The 19,178-nt window shown below is 42.2% G+C and overlaps 3 protein-coding genes and 1 long non-coding RNA gene across 4 annotated transcripts; 2 read left to right on the top strand and 2 right to left on the bottom strand.

The window, feature by feature from the left end:
• Positions 1-688: 688 nt before the first annotated feature.
• LOC126560729 (uncharacterized) lies at positions 689-5,804 on the top strand. The gene is made up of 2 exons (XM_050216685.1): positions 689-727; positions 4,725-5,804. Exons 1-2 carry the CDS (start codon positions 689-691, stop codon positions 5,802-5,804), a joined length of 1,119 nt encoding a protein of 372 aa, XP_050072642.1.
• A 3,053-nt stretch (positions 5,805-8,857) lies between these two features.
• Positions 8,858-9,380, bottom strand: LOC126563705 (uncharacterized). The gene is made up of 2 exons (XR_007607076.1): positions 9,091-9,380; positions 8,858-9,010 (listed from the first exon to the last, which is right to left on the bottom strand). It is a non-coding gene; the product is annotated as an uncharacterized LOC126563705 (long non-coding RNA).
• A 1,438-nt stretch (positions 9,381-10,818) lies between these two features.
• On the top strand, positions 10,819-13,429 carry LOC126560728 (uncharacterized). Its single transcript, XM_050216684.1, has 4 exons — positions 10,819-10,948; positions 11,370-11,769; positions 11,860-12,167; positions 12,243-13,429. The coding sequence occupies exons 1-4, from the start codon at positions 10,819-10,821 to the stop codon at positions 13,427-13,429; spliced, it is 2,025 nt and encodes a 674-aa protein (XP_050072641.1).
• A 173-nt stretch (positions 13,430-13,602) lies between these two features.
• Positions 13,603-18,931, bottom strand: LOC126560727 (uncharacterized). Its single transcript, XM_050216683.1, has 3 exons — positions 18,825-18,931; positions 14,751-14,761; positions 13,603-14,165 (listed from the first exon to the last, which is right to left on the bottom strand). Exons 1-3 carry the CDS (start codon positions 18,929-18,931, stop codon positions 13,603-13,605), a joined length of 681 nt encoding a protein of 226 aa, XP_050072640.1.
• Positions 18,932-19,178: the final 247 nt, after the last annotated feature.

The following is a 19,178-nucleotide window of genomic DNA, read 5'->3' as shown; positions in this document are numbered from 1 at the left end:
CCTGGTTGTCCTACCTGGATGAAGGAGAATGAAGCAGACACCGAGCAGCGGTCGACGGTGTTAAAGATTGTCACTATCTCGACGACATGCGACTTCAGCAATGCACTCTTCGCACGATATTCGGCGTACGGCAAGCTGCGAAGAGTCGTGAGCTATTGCTTGCGATTTTACGCAAACCTGAGGGCGAGCAAATCATCTCCCGGCGAGTGCGTAAAACAAATACCAGAACTTGCGGGTTCCGTTCCATTGCTCACAGCGACGGAGTTGCAAAGTGCGGAACTAAGGCAGAAGATGCATGCAGAACCACAATTCATGCTGGCGACTATCCGGCAGGAATTTTGGTTGATTGGAGGTCGGAATTTGGTGAAGAGCGTGTACCATCGATGCCACACATGCTTCAAGAATAAGCCGACTTTGGTGAAACAGGCAGTAGCAGACTTGCCTGAATCACGAGTGACACCAACTCGACCGTTTGCGGTGAGCGGTGTTGACTATTGTGGCCCCTTCTTAATAAAGTCGACGGTACGTAATCGAGCTTCAACTAAAGCGTACATCGCAATATTCGTCTGTTTCGCGACTAGGGCAGTGCATATAGAACTGGTGAGTGATCTCACATCGACTGCATTTTTGTCCGCACTACGACGCTTTGTCGCTAGGCGCGGGATAGTAGCAGAATTGCATTCGGATAATGCAACCACTTTCAAGGGCGCGTCGCATGAGTTGCATCGTATCTATAGGATGCTCAAAACCGATGAGGGTGATAGAAGAGAAATATTTGATTGGTGCGCCGAGAACCAAATAGTATGGAAGTTCATTCCACCGCGTGCACCTCATTTTGGAGGTTTAAAGGAAGCGACAGTAAAATCAGCTAAACGGCATCTACTCAAGACGATAGGAGTTAGTAGCGTGACGCAAGAAAACATGCTTACCCTTCTGGCTCAAATCGAACAATGTCTTAATTCGCGGCCGTTAATACCCATGTCCGATGATCCGACCGACTTAGAGGCATTAACTCCGGGCCACTTTCTGATAGGTAGTAGTATGCAGGCAATAGCAGATGTCGATTTAAACAAAGTTTCGCCTAACCGTTTAAAAGAGTACCAACTCGTACAAAAGCACATGCAAGAAATTTGGGCGCGGTGGTACCCAGAGTATTTACAGCAAATACAGGCGACAGCAAAGCATGCGAACAACGCACCGGTGAAGCTAGAAGTAAATCAGTTAGTAATCGTCAAAGAAGATAACGTCCCACCTGCAGTTTGGCCCAAAGGACGAATTACAGCTTTACACCCGGGTAAAGACGGAGTAGTGAGAGTGGTCACTTTACGTGCGGGAACAGACAAAGAATTTGTTAGAGCTGTTAATAGAATCGCGTTACTCCCCAATCCCATCGAACAGCAAGGTTAGAAAGATACACTCATACACGTGGAGTAAGAAAACAAATATTGTTTACATGAATTACGTCAGATCGGGTTACATGGCTATACCTTGGTAGGTTAGTCTTTCCATGCATTTAAAAAGAATTTTCTTTTGGTGGTCGGAATGTTGAATTTAGTAAAGGAATTATTTATACAATTAAGGATTTACAGGAATAACAATGAATTAAACTTGCATGGAATAATAATAATTGAATCAAACCGATACTTGACAACACTAGGAGCTAATAGTATAAACAGGACGCTAGGATTAGAAGCAGTGGTAATGAACTATGGGAATTATAGACGGTTGAATAAACATTATAAAAGCGTAAGCCAACCGGTTCAGACGTATCCTTTGGTCTTTCCCAAAATATCACAAGTTTTCTCCTCTTCACAACCGGTGTAATTTCTACAGATTTTTAAGGTGGTAGGTGAATCGGTGAGTCTGGCCCGGATGTCTGCGTTACTGTGACCCTTGAGACTACAAAAGAATATTAAGCACTTGAACTGGTCGATGTTCATCTGTTGGAATACAAAATCTTCGCATGCTCGGTTAACTTTTCCACCATATGATATGATATATTCCGTGTCTGTTTTCACCAGCTGTAGACACTGATACCGTTTGCTGAAGATGGAAACCTTCTCCTCGAAGATTTTGCTGAGCGTAGAAATTGTTTCTTTCAAGTTTACGTCCTTCGGAAGTATATAGTTGGTGTACCGTGTATGTGTATGGACACACCATCGTCCAACTTCCGCATGGGCAACTTTTGCTGCATCATTCAAACGTGCAGCATCCGTGTCGAAAAGATCTTTGTATCTTGATAGCCGCTTTACGAATGTGATGCCGTTATCAAGGTCGAACGAAATTTTGTTGATATTTGTGGCTAGAGCCTCAAGCGTTGTTTCCAGAGTTGATGGTGTTGGCGTTAGTTGGGCTAACTTTTGCAATATTGCGGTCATTTTCCAAAATTGCTTCCCGAATGTCCTGTTTATCGTTCACCATGTTGTTGCTGCCTTTATCCTCGTCGCCACTAACATGTTTGATCCAGTTCTTTGCTTATCACTTCTTTATTTCGTTAAAAGCAATTCCATCCACCAGTCTATTCATCGATCACACACGCTCTGTAAGTCCCAAAAAACGTGCGCACAGTTGGTGTCCTATCGAATGCGTCGCACGGTTGGCATCCTGCCGCAGTAACGTGTTGCACGGTTGGATCGTCTTACGCGGAATGACAACGCTTTGAGCATTGTTCAGCTTATTCTTTAAGAAACGTTCCACGTCCCGGGGTGCAAAATTGGTCGCAATCGGATCCGACGGCGGTCGAACCGACCGTCCGACCGACCGCCATCGGACGTCAAAACACAAAAATCGTCGGACCCACCAGATGTCGCTGTAGTCAAAAATGACAACTATGTCAAATTCAAAATCACCGACATCAATTCAAAATTTGCTTGAAAAAAATTGCCTACAAGAAAGCTGCTTGAAAAAAATAACGATCAGCTAATTTTTTCAGCTCGTCTTTACTAATCTCGATTTGATGTTGTTATTGTTGTAGCCGTATGTGTTGGTGATGCATTTGTACATCATTATTGGTACCTTTAAATTCTTAGAATGGTGTTATTCCGCTGCGCTGCTGTTGCTCTGTGAGGAGAATATTTTTCTACGTAAGGTGATTTCCTCATGCTTGTTGGTAGATTTGATCACTGATCCTAGCTGGTAAGAGTACGAACATTATACAACGTTACTATTTTACTGTTATGTAGTTCTGAGTCAAAAGCATCTATTTAATCCTCATTGTAGTTGTAACCTAAGTGGTGCTGTAGCGTGTGTCAGAAAGGATACGGACATGTCTGCGCTGGAAGCTGATATCGACAAAATGATAGATGATCATCTTTTGGAGCAGCCATCGTCGCAATATGTTCGCAAGCCAGTGAAAAAACTTATAGTAAAGCGACCTATGCAGAAAGCAGCACCTGCAGCATCTTGCACTAAAGAAGGCCAGCTACAACAAACCGATTTTCGGCAAGGTGTCTTGAAACCGATAAAAAATAAACCTAGCTCAATGATGCAAACAACCACGGTTACAACTGCAAGTGGATGTGAATGTCAAAGTGCTGTTTTGAAAACGGTACAGAACATTCAAACGATGATGAAATCTGTGATCGAAACACAGAAAAAGCAAGAAAGAAAGATCGAATCATTAGATACGATGCTGGTGTACCTTACGGAAAATTTGCGGACTCACCATACTAAAGCAACGGAATCTTTCTCGTTCAACAAAATCTCCAATAGTTTAGAGTTAGCTGCCGTGAATGATCGACTAGGTTCAAACCCCGCTTATTTTGCAAAACTTTGTTCTTGGCTAAACGATTCTATATCGAAATTAGATATCCAGAATCGTATGCATCAAGCATTAGACATGCTATTTGAACGGGATTTTCTTCCACAGTGCAGCTGGTCTGGAGGAGGGCGTCCTGAAAAAAAGATAGCAATGTGCAGATTCACACATATAATCAAACTCTTTGCAAGCGTAGGATGCACCAGATTATCTACATGCACAGAAACGAACGTGAAAGAATTTTTTTAAGGAAGTTGAAACATGCAAAAAGTCGTGTAAATCTGGATGGTAGAGTTGAAACTTTCGTTAAAGTTTTCTTCACATTTTTTTACTAGCGTTAAGTGCACCCTATGAGGCAATATTTCGTTATATGATTTTTTGTGATGTGACGTTCGATTTATGTGATTTTTTTTTTATTCGATAGAAACGGCCTGGTCGTATTGCTAGATTTATGTGATATTGGATTCAAAAATTTGAAATACACTCAAAGATATAGATTTAAACATTTATTATATCATGTACCTATTAGATATTAGAGAAAATAGTGAGTAGTGAGATGGTCTCTCACGATAGGAACACTCATCAAAAACTTATAAATAGGGCTAGAAAAATGGAATAAACTCTCTTGCATTTTGAAACCTCGAAACCTACAATCCTGTTTGGTAACTATTACAACAGAAAATCGATCCGAAATTTCGCAAAGCTGTTCATGGTGCCGTGACCAGGATGTTACTTGCTCCTGGTTTTTAATCGCGAATTTCGATTATCACACCAATACCGTAACATCGTTTCCCGCTTTCGTACCACATTCGTCGTGATTTTGTGAAACGCACAGCTGATTTTGCCGCCGCACGCAAAACACTGTCAATCCCACGCACTCATAGTCACTTACGCAATGCCCGTGCAACCCGTTGTCTTGGCGTCCCGACGGACAATTTTGTTGGGGTCTCTTTCGCGGTACGAGAAGTTTTTGGAGGATTTCGTTCCTGAACGGGATCAAGCAGAGGTACGTGTAAAAAGGTTCGAGAGGCTATGCCTTGATCTAGAAAGTGTTCAGCAAGGTTTAGAAGATAATACTGCCAATGAAGAAGAAAAAGCGCAAAATGCTGCTCTAAGGGAGAATTTCGAGGATAGGCTGATCTACGTACAATCGCAGTTGCAGATTAAGTTACCATCAGAAGAAATTCCGATCCCACAAACGAACACCGGATTGAATCCGTTAAAGGGCATCAAACTACCCACTATTGCACTGCCCGAATTCACGGGAGATTATATGCAATGGTTGACATTCCGCGATACCTTTGAGTGCCTGATACACGCAAACATAGATTTGCCGGCAATACAAAAGTTCCATTATTTGCGCGCCGCGGTTAAAAGTGAAGCGGCTCAAGTGATAGAATCTATCACCATAAGTGCAGCTAATTATGAGTTAGCATGGAACACGCTAACCGAGCGATACTCAAACGAGTATTTGCTGCGAAAACGCCATTTGCAAGCAATGTTTGCCATTCCTGCTGCCCAGAAGGAAAGCGTTTCAACACTGCACCATCTTGTGGATGAATTTGAGCGGCATAAAAAGATTCTACAGCACTTGGGAGAAGAAACGGGCACTTGGGGTAGCATTCTTGAGCATCTGTTATGCCCCAAACTCCCAATAATCACCTTACGCGATTGGGAAGAGCACGCATCAAATAACGCCGATCCGAGTTACGATAGTTTAATTTCGTTCCTTCACCGTCGTATGCGTGTATTGGAGACGTTGTTAGTAAACAACCGTCCTACGTCACAGGTTCATGACCTGAGTCACTCACGGAGAATGACCTTTTCACGCCAAGTCAGTTTTGCTTCGACATCAAATGAAACGCCAAATTGTACGTTATGCAAGTCCGCGCACTATTCTTTAAATGCCCGCAATTCGAACCACACGAAATTGCAATACGTACACAACACCACTATCACTACTGCACTTCCGCACCACACACCCGACACCACTAGAGATCACACAGCCACCAACAACGCACAACGCACTTTTGCAGCAGCTTTGTAGCAAGCACCCGAGCAGGTCTTACTCCAAACTGCATTGATCAACATTATTGATGATTTCGGAATAGCTCATCCTGCGCGAGCACTGTTGGACAGCGCATCGCAGCCGAATCTAATAAGCGATCGACTCGATCATCGGCTCCATTTAAAGAAAAGTAATGTGAACATTTACTATTGTTGGAGCTGGGCAATCTACGTTTACGTAGATTGATCTACGTTTACGTAGCAATCTACGTTCGTTTACGGTGAACACCGAGTTGTTGATCGTAGACAATTTGATTGCGAATATTTCGACGCGCGATATTGACCGCAACGATTGGACCATACCACCTGGTTTCGCTTTAGCAGATCCGTTGTTCGATAAAGCTGCCCCCGTTGACATCATTCTTGGCGCTCGTTATGACCATACAGTTTTCGAGAATGCATCTCAGTTCCGTCCAGCACCTCATTTACCCGTCATGATAAATAGTGTCTTTGGTTGGGTAGTGAGCGGCGCAACGTCCGTTGGAAGTTCTGCACCTAAAACCGATTCCAACGCTTCGTATAGGGTCGTCTGTACGGCATCTTTGGAGGAGTCGCTGCAACGATTTTAGAAGATTTAAGGTGAATGACGTATACTCACCGGATGAACGGTATAGTGAAACCCTTTACAAGACCACTACCAAACGTGACGACACCGGCAGATATATTGTACGCCTACCAAAGCAGCCTGACTTCGACCAAAAGCTCGGACTTTCTAGATTACAGGCCATCCGTCGTTTCGAGCTTCTTGAGTGGAGATTGGAACGCGATCCTGCACTTCGAGAATCATATCAAACGTTCATGAAGTATGAGTATTGGGAACTGGGGCACATGTCTCGTATAAGCACTGAATGTGACGATACAGCTGCTTATTATTTACCACACCATCCAATTTTTAAGGCATCAAGTACCACTACATTTGGACCGTCATAATCAATTGTAAATAAGTACCACTACAAAAGTTAGAGTTGTGTTTGATGGCTCATTTAAAACGTCGACTGGACATTCACTGAATGAAGCTTTACGGGTTGGACCCATAATTCAGGATGAACTCTTCGACATCATTCTTCGTTTTCGTACCTACAAGATCGCTGTTGTAGCTGATATTGCAAAAATGTATCGGCAAGTCATTTTGCATCCCGATGATCGAAAATTGGTTCGCCTATTCTTCCGCTTCACACCGCATTCGCTGATTGAATTGTACGAGTTGAATACTGTGACATATGGTTTGTCTCCATCATCGTTCTTGGCCACTCGTACATTGTTGCAGCTGGCGGAAGATGAAGGAGCCGATTATCCACTTGCTACACCTGCGCTGAAACACAATTTCTACGTTGATGACTTCATTGGTAGAGCCAACAGCGTGGATGAAGCTCGTCAGCAGCTATATGAGTTGCTATCCAAGGGAGGGTTCGAGCTCAGAAAGTGGACATCCAACTGTTTGGACGTGCTTACCGGTTTACCAGTGGAACACATCGACACACAGTCATCACTGCAGTTTGCGTCGAACGAGACGGTAAAGGCACTTGGCATCGCTTGGAAGCCCGAACTCGACGTTTTGTGTTTCGAGTCGACGGTAACAATGGAAACTACCAGCATCACCATGCGGTCCATATTGTCAAACATTGCTCGAATGTTTGATCCTCTTGGATTGATCGCTCCAGTCATCATACGCGCGAAACTGCTGATGCAGGAGTTGTGGCTGCAGAAAATCGGGTGGGATGATCCGGTTCCTGCACATATCTGCAACAAATGGAAATCGGTTACTGACGACTGGAAGGATTTGGCTGACTTCAAAAGTGAACGGTATGTGCTTTTACCTAACTCTGAAATACAGTTCCATATATTTGCAGACGCGTCAGAGGTTGCATATGGTGCCTGTATTTACGCTCGTTGTGAGGACCAGCAGGGACAGGTACGAGTGACTCTGCTCGCGTCGAAATCTCGGGTGGCTCCACTGAAACGTGTTACATTACCGAGATTGGAGCTTTGTGCAGCCGTGCTAGCAGTACATCTGCATCATCGTGTTCGACGGGCGATGAAAATCGATTCGTGGCGAATCGTGTTGCACATCGAAACATTCGTGGCGAATCGTGTTGCTGAGATCCAGAATTATTCGCATCCGCGACAATGGAAGCACATTCCCGGTACATCGTATCCTGCAGACCTGGTGTCCCGAGGGATGTCCGCAGCTGAGATGCTGAAAAGTTCGATGTTGCGTTGTGGTCCCGATTGCTTGGCGTTACCTGCCTCTAACTGGCCTATTTCGAATCCATCACTGGCTGCTGAAACGAATATGGAAAATCGTCAGGTGAGTGCTGTAGTCGCCAATATACATACCATTCACCCTTGGTTCAATTTGTCGTCGTCATATACCAAATTGTTACGCATAATCGCCTACTGCACACGTTTTATACGCAACACAAAACACAAGATACGCAACCGTCAGCACCGTTTACCTCCGCTGCATTGTCGATTACACCCAAGTTCAACGAAGCAGCGACAATCGTACTATGCAAACTGGCGCAGCAAGACGAGTTTTCATCGGAAATCCGACTACTGAAAAAAGGAGAAACCGTGGGAAAACACTCACCTCTAAGACGGTTGAATCCATTTCTCGACGAAGAAGGAATAGTACGAGTGGGAGGGCGTTTGAAGCTTGCACAGCTTCCTTACCAGTCTAAGCATCTCATCGTGCTCCCCAAGAACCATAAGCTAGCTCATCTAATCGCAGTCCACTACCACGAGAAGCTTATGCATGGTGGGGGAAGACTATTGCTTTCCCAGATACGAGAGGAGTATTATAGAGGAGGCCACTCGACGGACGACGTCTAGTGAAAGGAATAGAAAGGAATTGTTTTCGTTGCATACGACAGGATCCGTCGCTTACGCAACAACAAACGGGACAACTCCCGTACCAATGCATCACCCCAAGCCGGCCGTTCTCCGTAACCGGATTGGACTACGCCGGGCCGTTTTACCTCAAACCAACACACAAGAGAGCTGCTGCCGCTAAATGTTACTTGTGTGTGTTCGTGTTTTTCAACCAAGGCGGTTCACCTGGAGCTGGTTGGCGATCTCACCACTGCAGGATTCTTGGCCGCTTTGCATCGGTTTACATCCCGGCGCGGAACACCATCGGATATACACTCGGATAATGGGAAAAACTTTGAGGGTGCAGCACACGAACTTAATGAACTGTTTGAATTGTTTCAGAACGAACAGCTACAAAACGCCATCGCATCCAAATGTTCCGACTTGGGTATAACTTGGCACTTTACCCCACCTAAGGCCCCACATTTCGGTGGATTGTGGGAAGCAGCGGTAAAGGACGGCCAAACGACATCTCTATCGGCACCTAGGCAGTTCGAGGCTGTCGTATGAAGGGTACAGCACCATTCTGCAGCAGATAGAAGCGGCAATGAACTCGCGTCCTTTGTTGCCGCTGACGGATGACCCGAATGATTTGGCGGCGCTTACTCCTGCGCACTTCCTTATTGGCTCGTCGATGCATGCGGTGCCCGTTCCCGACTACACCCGCTTGAAGGCCTACACGTTGGACGAATGGCAGAGCTGGCAATTGCTTGTTCAATGCTTCTGGAAGCATTGGGCAACAGAATATCTGCAGGAGATGTAGAAGGATAACAAGGTGGTGAATCGTAGTGATATAGTACCTGGCAGACTGGTCATCCTAGTGGACGATTCGCTTCCCATCACCCGATGGCCCCTCGCACGCATTGTCGAAATACACCCCGGAGAGGATCAGCTTACGCGTGTAGTGAAGCTGAAAACGGCGAAAGGTATAATTACGCGTCCAGTAACTAAAATTTGTCTGTTACCTGTTGCGAAGCCGTCTGCTTAGTAGCACGTGTAATTTGTTTTGTTTTCTTTATGACGTTCTGTCATGTGGGGGAGTATGTTGACGCGTAGACGTCAAGAGGGCCATTTGACGAAAGCTAGTTTCGTCAAGTGAGTAGCGAGAAAATAGTTTCGAAGCTAGTTTCGTCAAGTGAGTAGCGAGAAAATAGTGAGTAGTGAGATGGTATCTCACGATAGGAACACTCATGAAAAACTTATAAATAGGGCTAGAAAAATGGAATAAACTCTCTTGCATTTTGGAACCTCGAAACCTACAATCCTGTTTGGTAACTATTACAACAAAAAATCGATCCGGAATTTCGCGAAGCTGTTCATATAGTTATTCTGTTTGCATAAATGTTTCAGGGACTGGAATAAATATAACCCCGTTATCTTTAACCGTAGAAATACCAGCAAGTTTATATTTGATTTCTGAAATATCTACCGCAGTAATATCCTTAGTCAATTCACTCTTAACGGCCTCACACATATGAAAATCTGACGAATTACAAGGTGTGTAAAAACATTCGCGATATTTTTAAAACTTTCTTCCATAAACTGTTATTCCTGAAGGTGTCTGTATTGCTGATTCGTAGCTTAGAACTAATAATGATTTTGTCATGAACCATTCCTTCATGTGTTGCAAGAAGTTTTCATAAGGGTATGAAGAAATTGTACACAACGGTCCAAATCTACAGACATCTTCGTACACATGATGCAAATTATGAATATTAGTAGATTGTAAAGTTTTGTCATACACTTCCCCGAAGTTTTCTATAAAAAGATTTAAAAGTTGTCCAGCATTTTCCCATTTATGTTCATAAATTGCTGATGAAAAAAAGTGCACTGCACAAAAAAGTAGCATAAAATGGTTGTATACAACCGACAATTGACAGCTATCTTGTAGGCAAAAGGCGGATGAGGGAAGATAAACAACAGAGAGACGGGTAATGGTGTGTTGAACCACGCGGCTGACCTGTAGGGAGAAAGAGATAGCATCTGGAAAGAACGAGAGAGAAAAACTGACGTTTAGTTTGTTGATATAAATATAGCCGGCATTATCAAGCGTAGAACAAATAATTCTCAGTGCAGCGTTTTATTATCTCAATTAAAGTGTTTTGTGCGACAATTGAGTGAAAATGGAAAATTTAAAGCGAGCAAAGAAAAGTGGAACGCTGAGTAGGCTGGGTAAGTCATTACGGGAGAAGTGCGAAAAAGAATGGGAAGCTGAAAACATTCCTGGAGCGAGTACAAGCGAAGCACCTACAGGTAAGCTTGTTTTAATCTAGCTTTATAATATTAGTGAAGAGTATGAAATCCGAATATGGTTGTTCGGTAAAGTGTTTGTGTTCTTTCTGAATCGATACAAAAGCGGCCAAAACGGCAGCCCTCACACGGATGAAAAAGCAACCGGAATGATCGAAAGTGGAGAGTGTTTATATTAGTTCTTTATAATACCTGTAATGGGCGAGACGATAGCGGTTTTCATATGGCAGGAGCGAATGAATCCGTGGCGTGGCCTTGGCAAAGTAAGATCTTGGCAAAAATCAGTCAGCTAATACTTGTCACACATATAGTTTTTAAGAAGTTTGTGAAAAAGGTTTGTATATATGTTAAGGTTTTATACCGTTTTATGTACTCAGCCGTTAGGGTTCGTTGTTAATTACTGTGTGTATTTTATTTATTTCAGTTGTTGATCTTCCTATTCCTTACGAGGATATTAATCAAGAGGATCATACGGATGATCCTTATATCGATATGGCAGAGTTTGAGGAAGAATGGCTATCTTTTACAGACGATGATAGCAGAGAAGAGGACGATGAGCAGCATGTATCCAATAATGAAGATGAAGCGCAACGAAATGGAACATTTTCAAAACTATTGAGATTATGGGCCCTATCACACAAAATCACGCATGCTGCCTTAAACGATTTGTTGGAGATAGTTCGTGAATCTACGGATTATTATGTTCCGAAAGATGCACGGACTTTCTTGAAGACTCCCGTTGGAAATGGCAAAGAAATTTCAATGGTAGCAGGTGGACAGCTATGGTATCAAGGCATTGAAAACGCTTTGCAATACCATTTCAGGTAATTGATCATGAACATAAATTGTATGAATTTTAACTTTCATTCTGGTAAAATTCTATTTGTTTTAATATTAATGTTGTTTCTTTACAGAACTATAACGCCAACTCTAAAACAAATTTCGGTAAATCTTTTCGTTGATGGGCTGCCCCTACATCACAGTGGACCTACACAATTATGGCCCATACTGATGCAACTGCACGAGCTTCCGGAGGAGCCTATCATGGTATTGGGCATTTTTTGTGGCTCGTCAAAACCTGATAACGTGGAGCAATATCTACGTCCATTAGTGACAGATATAAATAACGTTATAAAGACTGGAATAACTATCAACACTAACAAAATTGAACTAAGCCTAAGAGCCATTATCGCTGATACTCCTGCACGAGCGTTCATTAAAGGTACGCTAATTCTATCTATTTATCTTTTGGATTGAAAATTTTAAATGATATTAAATATTTGTTTTTTTTTTCTAGGAGAAGCCTATTTCAACGCTGCAAATGGGTGTATAAAATGTAAGATTGTGGGTCGACATGACAAACGCACCCGTAGAATGATCTTTGAAGGAGTAGCAGCTGAAAGGACCGATGCAGAGTTTAGAAGCGGACAATATGCTGTTGGACATCAAAGACGACCAACACCCATAACGGATATAATAGGATTAGATATTATTAAGCACGTCCCTGTGTCTGACGATCTCCACCTATTACATTCCGGGTTCATGAAAATGTTTTTGGTAGGTCATGTTGAAGGAACTTTGTCCTCGTTTCTTAAATGGACAATAGAAGAACAACAAGAGATTTCGACCATTTTGCTTAAAACACGTTTGCCAGTAGAGATAAATAGAGCTATGAGACCGCTTAAATATTTAAAGTTTTGGAAGGGGTCCGAGTTTCGAACATTTCTTAATCATATTAGCATACCATTAATGAAAGGAAGAATTCACGATGATGCGTATCATCATTTTAAGCTCCTATATGTTGCTGTAACGTTCCTTTCTAATAAACATTTTGAACGACATTGGGATTATGCGGCAGCTCTTTTGCAAAAGTTTGTCACAGAATTTAGTTTACATTATCACAAATCTTTTTTGACCAGCAACATACACAATATTTTACATATAGCTAATGATGTACGCGAAATCGGACCTCTTCCTACGATCTCCTCCTATTCATTTGAGAACAGATTGCAGTTCATAAAATCGTTATTACGGACAGGTCATAGAACATTAGCTCAAGTAGTAAGTAGATTAATAGAGCTTAGAGAACTAGAAACTAAAGTCAACCATGAAAATGTATCATATCCAATACTAAAACATAAGAAAGACGAGGTCATCTTTAATGTAACATTAAAATTTATGTTAAGAAAAGGGGATAGAAATGGCTGGTTTTTAACAAAGGAAAATCTAATTATAAGGTACTGCAGCGTTAAAATAATATCAGGATCATATGTTGTAGAAGGACAGCAATTATTGCGTATACAACCAGCGTTTAGCTATCCGATTTCTTCAGAAACCGTGTATAACTTCCTCGGTAGAGTAGAAGACATTTCAAAGGAAACAGTTCTGGTAGATTTGAGTAATATCAAAGCTAAGCTGGTAGCGGTTTCTGTTGATGGCATCTCGTTTTACTTTAGTCCATTATTGCACACGTTGATGGAATAAAGAAACAACATAATATGTACATTCAATTTCATTCAATAATTCAATTCTATAACAACATAACATATATTTGAACGAAAAAAGAATAATTAAGTTAAAAAAATGAAGATGGACTGAGTCCTAACATATATCCTAACTAACTAAGTCTTAACATATAAACTAAACTAAAATATTGCTCATGCTTCTTTTTTAGAGAGTTCTGTTTGGAATACACGACATTTTTTATACGTTGTTTGTCCAATTGGCTTAATATTATACAGTTTTTTTTTTAAATCTTGTACATATTCGTCTGTTAGTCTAGCGACCTCATTTCCTCCAGCGTATTTAAATAAATTTAAGACTCGCGAATATTGGGAAAAACAAACTTTTTTTCTTGTGATCCACGTCCAGCTACATTCCTTTAAAAATTCCCGCTCAAAAAACAGATCCATTACAGTACACAGCCTATTGTCAAATTTAGATATGTTTTTTAACATATGAGTAAGATCGTTAACTATTTCGGTCATATAGCACCCGTCCTGGAGATCTTCGTTCAATTTTTTTAGTTCTTGCTCACTATTTATCTTAGGTATATTAATAACACGGGAAATGGTTGGACCATTGCCGTACACATGATTCAGGACAAGTGATACTTGCCCTTCCGTTTTTTCCATCATTTTTAAACCAATATCTATTTTTCTCTCTATTCTATCAAGCTGGGAAAGGTTAGCATAGGAAATAAAAGATGTTGTAGGTTGTTCTGGCTCAACGGTAGATGCAGGGAATAGTTTGTTTGGAATGGGTTCAGGAGAAATTGGAGGTTTGGGTAGATTTGATACAAGGATAGGTTTCGGTGCTATGATTGGTTTGGGTAAAGTAACTGGTTTTGGTGCAATGAATGATGTGATTGGAGAGTTTGCTTTAGGTAATATAACTGGTTTTGGTAAAATAACTGGTTTGGGTGTTGCAAGTGGTTTTGGCGCTAATAATGGTTTGGGTGTATTAACAAATTTTCCGGGAGCTGGAGGCCGATAAGGAAGACAGTGATTTTTTCCTGTAGTGCTAGTATTAATTGTTGAATGACGAAGAGGCAATGCGGATGGATATTGAGGAGTGGACGATATATTCGTGATACAATTCAATGATCCTTTTTGTACGGTAGTTTTGGAAGCACTTATCACATGTTTTGAAGATTCCGGTTGAAATGGTGGTGGAGATGACGATCGGGATACAAGCCTATTGATGGAATTTTCCGTGACTTGTGATAGAATTGATCGATTTCCGCTGCTGGCGCTTTGTTGCTGATCATTATTTTTTTCATATGGCATCCCTAAAATGCACAAACCACTTAGCAAACTAAAACGCAAGATAAAACATACGTAAGATAAACGTAAGAGTTACATACCGATCGCAAAAATAGATGACTGTAGTCTAAATCATGTGGATAATCCACTCACGCACGCACTCTTTGAATATTATGGGGAATCGCACTGGCACTGGGAGTACACAGAGTAGCCAAAATACTGTCTGCCTGATGCGCATAAAATGTTGTACGGACCAATCCAAGAATTCCTCATTGTTTTTGTTGGTAGATTACGCCAGAAGCGACAGTACACCAAATAGTTCTTGGATTACAAGCCTGCACTGCTGCGTAATAGGTGTAAGAGTTCAATTCTTGTTCCTAATAAATAACCTCACATACAAGTATATTCTCAGGATCTCCTTACTCTCCTCTGCTGTCTTTGACCGGTCATCGCTTTCGTCAACAGCAACACATTCGCACACACACAAGACATACGATACACATTGCCATAGTACTGCATAAGAAAGAAAAAAACTCCTATCGGACGATCGACAATCATCCCCCTCAGCACGAAAGAGACATGCTTACTTCACATACGGAACGGGAAGAGCGTTCAAAAAACGACGACGAACACACACACACTCCACACAATATTTACCTTTTTTTTCAACGCTATTAAAAACAAGGTTTATCCATAAACAACCATAACGCCATTATATTGATTTATTTTTGACGCCATAACGCCTCGATGGTCGCCATTTTGAAATGTCAAACTTTAGGTGCATACATGAACCGACCTTCCCTCTAAATCCTGCGATCGAGGACCCAAGCATAACAAAATAGGTAAAGTCGTTGCAAGAATGGGGCTAAAATGGGGCCCTACTTTTGTCGCGATGATTGCCCCGTAGTCAGAAACGTATGGGGCAATTTTGTTTACCACAAATTATGACGTCACAAAATTTTTGACGTCATGAAAAATGTGCAAAAAAATTGATTTGTGTATGCTGTTTTTTTCTCTTTCGCACTGCTTGTTCGTTCTTCCATGCTTTTTGCTCTGTTTCTCTTATGGATCAAGGTAGCTGCTTTTGAGCCTGTGTGTAGAGGAGAGATTGAAATATGCAGTACTGTTTTTTTCTGGATATCTAGAGGTGAGCAGGAGAAGTGAGAATTGAACTGTGATTCTTAGTATATAATTCATATTTACCATATGATTTGCTGCGGCGGTGATGCGATGGTCCTTTTTAGTCGTGATAATCTAGTGTGGATCGGAGTAGGTTTTGTTTTACATGCGCTATATAGGATCGCAAGTTAAAGAAAATGTGTTTTTTGTGTACATTCTTGTATTTGTATTTGGTAAATGCAAAACTAGCAAACTATAATGAATATCATTGTTGAGTTTCAATGATCCATGGTTTTGTTAAGAATCGTCGTGGTGGACCGTGATGTAATGCATCGCCTTTATTCATTATCATCTTTTACTATTTAAGCAAAATGCCGCTGGACAAAGAAACAGATGATATGACGTTTTCATCTGAGTACAACCAATTTGTCAAAGTATTAGGATCGAAAGGTAGCAATCAAATTGCATTTTGTATGGTTTAAACAGCTTTTTATAAATATATTGAAATATTGTGCGTTAGCTACTGACACTGGAAAGGAAAATACTGTTCCAATTGCAAAAGGTATGTTAACGTGGGAAAAATTGTATTAACTACTTTGTTAGTACTAAAGTCCGTCGAAGGATTCCGATTTGTCCACAGAAAAGTTTTAGCGGTTAAAGGAACTTTAACGTTGGCTTTTTTAAAAAGCTTTCAAATTATGTTTATGGAGCTATGCGACGCGTTGGTGGAAAGTGCGCAGTAACGAATTCCATCAACTATAGACATTTTATCGATAATTTGATTGAACGTATCGTCAGTGTTGATTTCATTCTCATCTCACAGGAAGAACAGCAATCGATGTAGTCAGCCAATTCGACATATTCTTCTTCGGTCTGGTTCATATTTGGTACTGGACTTTGTTCTGGGGTTGGCGATGTGCGCTGCATTTCATGGTTTAAATTGCTCGTGGCTATATTTTGGGTATGTTGTAAATAATAATATAACATTAACACTACGATGTAATCGAACTTTATATTCGTTAAACTTGTGTAATAAAGTCAACTAACATGGTTGGCTTGGTCCTGCATCCTGATTATCCTTTCCCGTAGGTTCCAGCGCCATATGCTTTGCAGCTTGGCGATAAAACATGCCAGATTTGCGCAGACGTTTTAAGTCAGCCATTACAAAAACGGTAACAACATTTTCAAATAACACTATTTTACAAAGATCTCTCAGCTGGACCAACACTCAAGAAATAAACACCTATTAAAACTGAACTGAACAACTAAATACTTTGTGAGATAATGATTTCTCCTGTATTTAAAAAATATATGTTTCTTTTAATATCAAAGAGTTACAAACTTCATGGCACCAGAATATTTTTTTCGCTTTCACTTACTCCGCCGTCTGGCGTGATTTCAGACGGTTACGCGTTTAAAGGTACGAGGCGTGTATGTATGCGTTTGTGTGTGAGGTATAGCAGTGCAAGCAAGGGAAAACACCCGGCGTATACACACATGTATCGATACCTTTCAGAACAAAAATTTACTCCGTCTATACTGTCCGTGAGTGCGAGAGGAATGACATACGAGTTTGAGCGAAATGTAAAACCAATGCATCGATACGATCTAGACACAACATCGATATCGTTGGCAAACAAACATTGCTCGGCCTATCTCGTCTGTAAGAGCGAATGAAACAGTTATACGAGTGTGAACGAAACACAGAATCGTACGGTTACGGCAAATCCAAAGTTCATGACGTCACAGAATACTCGTACATAAGTGTAAACAAGTGAGCTAGACGATTTAGAGCAAGACACACGCTGTTTTGCCCCGTTCGGTTTGGTTGGGCACACTGGCATATAGCATAAAGCTCTGAAATTCTGTTCCTTTCCATGCGTTTATGCAATTTAAACCACACATCCTTCGAGGAATTTCACTGGGCAGCTTTTGCAGTCTCAAGATTGAAGGAATTTCTTCCATGACTATTGGGGAAAACTTTGACTGTTTTGCTAACTTACCCTGTATGAAAAAAGCAGTATTTTGCGCATTACACCCAGGTATAATAAATGTGTAGCGACCTCGGGTTAACGGTTAGATGACCGTTACCAGCAACCGTTGTGAGGCAGGCAACATCAGACGTTAGACGTTAGACGTTCGGTGGCGCACCGGAATAAAAAAAAAAATCATTCGTTCCCGGTACGTCCAAGCGAATAGACCAACTCGCGCAAAAAATTCCAAGTGTGGTTCTGATGACGATCAGCAATAAAAAAGTAGTACTCACGAGGTGCTAAAACTGGTGACCCCGACGTGATCGTCAAAGGAATTATCTTGCGATCGACCTCGGTATTATCGCTCTCGTTCCACGCGTAGCCGCGAAGTTTAGTGCCATGCGTCCTCCATTTTGTACGTGCAAGTGTATACGTGCAGAGTGTGTGTGAGGAATACTTCTGAGCTCATTGTCCCGTGCAAAAACGCGTTCGAACGTGCCTCGCGCATTCCGCTAGCATCGACTCTAGAGCATATTGGACTCGCGACCAGTTACATCCTGCCGCGCTAAGTGCATCGGGTGTGAACGATTCGAGGTACTCCCCGCTAACGCAGCGTAAAAGGTCTTCAACCAAAAAACCAACACCGTTTCCACTGGAAAGCGTTGGCCAACGCAGCGACGCCGTGAAGGTGCAACACATATCGTCACCCACGGAGCGTCCCTGCACGAACCGAACAATCGCAGGATACCGGGAATTCGACCCACGCCGTGTCGTACTTATACAGCGAGCACACGCATACCATCACCAACCACGTGTGTCGCTGTCTAACAATCGACGGCTGATGCAATCGACAAGGTAAATTCGGAGAAACGAACCAACGACAATCTCCACTGGTAGTGTTCTCAAACATTATTTTGTGAGCGCCATCATCAGCGAGTGCGACCGAGAGGGAAGACACTGACGCCGAGTTGGGCGCGCAAATTCTCCAACCGAGACCACCATTTTCGAATTTGCCAGGCTCACCGTTGAGCCATCGCCAGCATCGTTGAAAGCACCGCTTCCCGAACCGTACCAGCTACCACGGGTGCAGCAGCGATACCCTCCGCTGCTCCGTACTCCGCCGTCGCCATTGCAAAATTCCCACGGCTCACCGTCGAGCCACCGCCATCGCCGTTTCAAAAGCACAGCTTTTCCGAAACGTATACCGCAGCCGTCGTCGCCGAATTCGTGGGTATCCAACAGGACGCGGATAAACGCAGCCATCGACGGACGTGTCCGTGCACACCCATCCGCGAGTGAGAAGCCGCCATTTTCTTCAGCTCGTCAACGTATACCGACATTGAACGAGATTTTTCTTCGTGTTCTGCGTGCACCGCA

Source organism: Anopheles maculipalpis, chromosome 3RL, assembly GCF_943734695.1.
Source record: "Anopheles maculipalpis chromosome 3RL, idAnoMacuDA_375_x, whole genome shotgun sequence".
NCBI classification, from domain to species: domain Eukaryota; kingdom Metazoa; phylum Arthropoda; class Insecta; order Diptera; family Culicidae; genus Anopheles; species Anopheles maculipalpis.
The sequence above is the reverse complement of the archived record's forward strand: the minus strand, read 5'-3'. Positions and strand labels throughout refer to the sequence as shown.